The sequence below is a fragment of the Aplidium turbinatum genome, chromosome 12, assembly GCF_918807975.1.
Source record: "Aplidium turbinatum chromosome 12, kaAplTurb1.1, whole genome shotgun sequence".
Taxonomy (NCBI): domain Eukaryota; kingdom Metazoa; phylum Chordata; class Ascidiacea; order Aplousobranchia; family Polyclinidae; genus Aplidium; species Aplidium turbinatum.
Window position 1 is genome coordinate 3,220,936 of NC_137483.1, and position 4,923 is coordinate 3,225,858.

At 35.9% G+C, this 4,923-nt stretch overlaps 1 protein-coding gene across 1 annotated transcript; it reads right to left on the minus strand.

Annotated features, from left to right (window-relative positions):
- Positions 1-449: 449 nt before the first annotated feature.
- On the minus strand, positions 450-3,117 carry LOC145781137 (lysozyme 1-like). Its single transcript, XM_082592899.1, has 3 exons — positions 2,999-3,117; positions 2,261-2,413; positions 450-1,472 (listed from the first exon to the last, which is right to left on the minus strand). The coding sequence occupies exons 1-3, from the start codon at positions 3,057-3,059 to the stop codon at positions 1,357-1,359; spliced, it is 330 nt and encodes a 109-aa protein (XP_082449025.1). The 5' UTR covers positions 3,060-3,117; the 3' UTR covers positions 450-1,356.
- Between the last annotated feature and the right edge of the window lie 1,806 nt (positions 3,118-4,923).

Below are 4,923 nucleotides of genomic sequence, written 5' to 3' on the forward strand. Positions count from 1 at the left end.
TATGCAAGAAAGAACACAAAATGTATATAACGTTTTTAAATTTTTCGGTATTAACCGACCTAGAATCGATCTCAGATCTACCAGCACTAGAGCTGAAGGCGATAACCACTGAGCTGGTGCACAAAATGAAGCTTTGTCTCCGTTGTCGGGCAGAGCACGTAAACAGCGTCTGCCTCTAAGCTAGAACCGTTCAGTAGCAATTAATCAATTAAAAATATAAAAAGCATCTACAATATGAGGTGAACAGGATGCCAATCCAATCATGTTTGATTGCTTCATCTATTTCCTTCCTAACGAATAAATAACTTCCTCACCCTTGAATATTTTACAAGGAATTTGCTCCAAACCTTTCCATTGTGCTGATCACAAACTGCTTTATATTGTTGGAACGACTACGGTGATGATCAATAGAACTTTGCCAAATTGAAACTCAAACACAGAAATTTGCTGAGCGTTAAGCTTTATTTGAGTATGCAAGATAATCAAGAAGATAGCGATATACATGGCAATCGGTTATAAGTGACACCCCTTCTAGGGACTTGTATTGGTTGCTCTATGCATACATTATTCAGAGATAGATTGTTTTCTAGGTTAATGCAAGACAACAATAATCTTTCGTTGACTTATCTTTCTTGTAAAGGTTGGTTAAGTACAGTATTCTCCAATTTAAGTACTTATCCCGGATAAGTAGCTAACGCTTCCTAACTGCTGAAAAGTTCGAATTTAAGTTTAGAAAAATCTTGTTATCTCTAACTTTTGTTAAAGTGAGCAACAGTGTATTAAATATTGATCTCTATTTTTCAACAACTCACACTTGCAAGTATGGAGATCATAAATTCTGCAATTTCAAGGTCTTACACTTTCTAGTATGCAAAGTAAACTCTATACAATCGTAATTTATAGATTAGGCAGCTTAAGATTTTTTCTATTTCTTAAATCTATGTAAAGAAGGAAATCTTTTCTGTAACGATATTTCAAAGATCAATTATGGGATATAAGTCTCTATCATATTAAACATACGAAACACAGCAATGTATTCATGGTGCTCAATTTCGTGTTTGACAGTTGAAATGTACAGCCAGGATGCAGCGGCATGCTTTCAATTAGAGTCGAACTGACAACCTTTGTTTTCCAGACGCTCTTACCAAAATCAAGAAGCACTATTTGGGATGCCAAAGCCTGAAAGTGGTTGATTGTGTCATGCCTTCTGGAACAAGGCATGCTACATTTACATTGTTTATTCATCTAGTAATATTGTTCATACAATAATTGAAAACACATGAAAAAATAATCAATATTGAATTTACAGCATATAGCATTATATAAGCTAACATGTCCAAGTTAAGTTCCAACAGTTCAGGAGACACAGCATCTGTTTAGTGCACCGGAGCATCTCCCGAACAAATAAGATCCAGAACATGGCCAATATGCACGTTGGCATTTACCTCCTTTGAGAATGCATGCAGAATCCCCTGGTGGAAAAATACAGAGTTGTTGTTTTCTGTTATTTTTTGTCAGTTGCTGTATCATTTCATTACTTAAATTATAACTTTTAGTTATCAGAAGGTGTTCGTATAATATTTTAGGTCTATAACTACATTGATTTTAAACATTATAGAATAACGAAACAATAAGAGTTAGAAAATTATCACATTTTAACACTCATCCAAGTTGTATACTTTCTAATTTTTATTCTCTCTCGTGTCACTTCCTCTCTCCAGTCAAAGGACGAGTGTGAACATTTAATTTTCTGTTACCTTTTTTCTATTTAGGGCAGCTTAGATGGAAAAATACAAAATCTTTAGGAAATGACGTATAGGTTAAAATGGTTCACTTGTTAGGAAGGAAAACGTGTTTGGCATGATATTGGATTGCTACACTGGTAGTGAAATGAATTGGTAATGACCGAGTAAAGCGAGCTAAAAGTGTTTTACAACATCAAAAAACATTTCATATTTTTTTCTTGATTTTCAAGATTCACGTGACCAATTGTCCATGGGATCAGCTACTGTGAGGAAGCAATAGCCTGCCAGTTTAAAAAGGCTACAATCTCATTGGTAATGTCCAGTGAGAAGGTTTTCAAATTGAATTTACGTAAAAAAAGGGTTTGTTGTCTGGGTTGTTGCATTCCCGTCGGTGTATTTGAGTGCAAGAAAAAAATTAAGGCCTTCTGCAAAATTAGAAATGAGTTCCTTAACCACTTCATCTGTAACAAATTAGTATAAATAAAAAGTGAAAAAACACACACACAGTAACTTACGTCCAACAGCACGGGGAACACAGCATTGTCTGTTAGGTGCACCGGAGCACTTTCCAAACAAATAAGGTCTAGAACATGGCCAATATGTATGTTGGCATTTACCCCCTTCGCGAATGCATGCAGAATCACTTGTTACGATGATGATCGCATTTGCTGAGTGTGAAAAAACACAATGTCACTGTACTGTGGATTTTTGTGTAGAGTATTTGCCATTTATTAACTGTAGATATTTCATTGACTTTCACATAAGCTCACATTCTTGCATGGCAGTGTGGTGTCATGGTTATTTAAACGATTTCAATAACTGTTGTTTGTTATCTCTTATCTGTCCACCTGAACAACATTTTATTAACTTAGTGATATTGTAAACAGTCGGGTCAATTGAGCCATTGAGAAAAAAATAAAATATCAATTTCTCATAAAATTTTCATAGGACTGTTAGCATCAAGCAAGTAAACTGTGCAAAATGTGACAAATCCGGCCGCATCTGCAAGTAGCTGCTGTGGGTTAACAAATATCGGAAGGACATTGAGAATAATTAGCAAAAAGAAACATAAAGACGTTGATTTTTGTTTAAATTTTGCTGGAAAAATACAGAGATGCTGTTTTCTGTTATCTTTTGTCAGTTGCTGTATCTTTATATGTATTGGATTTATAGTAAGCTATAGCACTTCATTAAATAATCATGTTGCCTAGTTGTCACAAGTTACTCTCAACAGAATAAATTACTTCACTTACCTATTAGCAGCCCTGAAATTAACAGAGTGTAGTTTTGGAAAAAGTTCATATTCCTTAGCATTTGTTGAAGCACAATTAGACTTGACGTTAATACACTAAGAAAATAAAGTTAATGCTCTAAGAAAATAAAGCAGCAGTTGTCAACCGCAAAGCTGCCACCATGGTTTTGTTTATGAGGAACCGCATTGCAGTTTGATGGTTTATTTAAGACATTTACATCTAACAGCAAACCAGACATACATCGTTCGCAGGTGCTTTTAATTCGATATAAATTTGTCACTAATAAATTTCATGTTTTTGTTTTGCTCCCATTGCCACTATATACAGTACACTGCGATCACGGATGCGATAAAACAGGAAGCAGCGAAGGGACGTTAGCCTACAAGTTGCTGCTGCTCTCCTTATTTGGCACGCCATTAAGTATTTTTGCAGAGAAACAACCGCGTGTTCAAAAGCGGTGTCGAACCCGCATTCTTTCGAACGCCGCGCAAACGTTCTAACACTCGGCCACGTAGCTATATTCAACAAATAGAAGTGCTTTAATTTATAAGAAAGACAGGTTGCACTTGCAAATTAGGAATAGTAGATCATGGGGATGCGAAATTTCATCCGCTTTTGGCTTATCCGCAACATTAGAAGGGTTTTTGTAGCGGATAAGCCAAAAGCCAATAGCCAATAAAGCCAATAAAGCCAAAAAAAAACGTTTTTTTTTCTGATTTACAGAATAATGTAGTTTTTATGGGCTATATAAAAAAAGTGAAGTTGGTTTTAAAATAACTTCAAAGTTCTTAGTTAAAAGCAGGCCAGCATCAAACCGTAAAAAATTTTCAAATTGGCAAATGATTCTTCTAATGTTCATTTTGAACCGATGCAAAATTCTCTACTGACTCATTTTAAATTTTGCGTTGAGGCAAATCACAATTTGACACTCACATTCAGGAAGCACTGTTACTTAAACGGCACAATCCAAATTTGAACAAACAATTATTTGCGAATGGCGCGTCGATTTTCAACATCTATAAGATGTATCATGCAATTATACCTACATTGCTCCCACCTTCCAACCTGCACTGGGCCAGCATGGAAGGCCATGGCCCAACACTCCCCAATGAAATGATGATACCTACATTGTGACAGCTGCAAATCCACTTGTAGTTAGTTGCGTCTGTGCTGACGCAATTTAATTTGTTTTTCGTTTGTGATGCCTTGCCTTTCTATTCTTGAAACGCAATTGCCTTTTCTTTGTAATTTGCATCTGAGCTTTGAAAATGGGTTCGATTCATATGCATGAGTTGGGCAAATTAAGTGACCTGTGACCCTCTACCCCCTGATACTTTGTAACTTTACTTCAAACCACGAAAGCAAAACTTTGTGGGAATAACATGCATTGTTGAATGTTGAATCTATAGACACAAAAATTTTATTGCAAATCAAACTGAAATGCAGAAACATATCAAAGGAAACAGCCGCGCTTTAAAGTATGCTCTGACAATAATTTCTCTCTCACATTTGCGCAATAAACGAAGTCAGGGAAATGGAAAAAGTTTGTAATCTCATCGTCGTCGAGTGTCCACAATCTTAACATGGTATTTTTGTCCTACTCAGGTTTACACTTGATGGTAATGGTAAAAGATTTAGATTAACTAAAAAAAAGATAAGGAAGCCAATCTTCATGTCTGCTCTCAGTCATGTCATTAAGAGTCTTGCAAATCACGCACCTACATTTCTATACTGGTGTCGAACCGGTGACACATGAAACACAAAATAAAAAAGACCACTGTCGCTGAAACGCCTCAGCTGCTGTAGAATGACGATAAATTAATCATGCCATTATAAAGATTCTCTTCAGTGCTGTACACTTACAGAAAGTATCGATCGATTCACTTGTTTGAAAGGATCGAGGTAAAGACGATAATCGCCTTGTC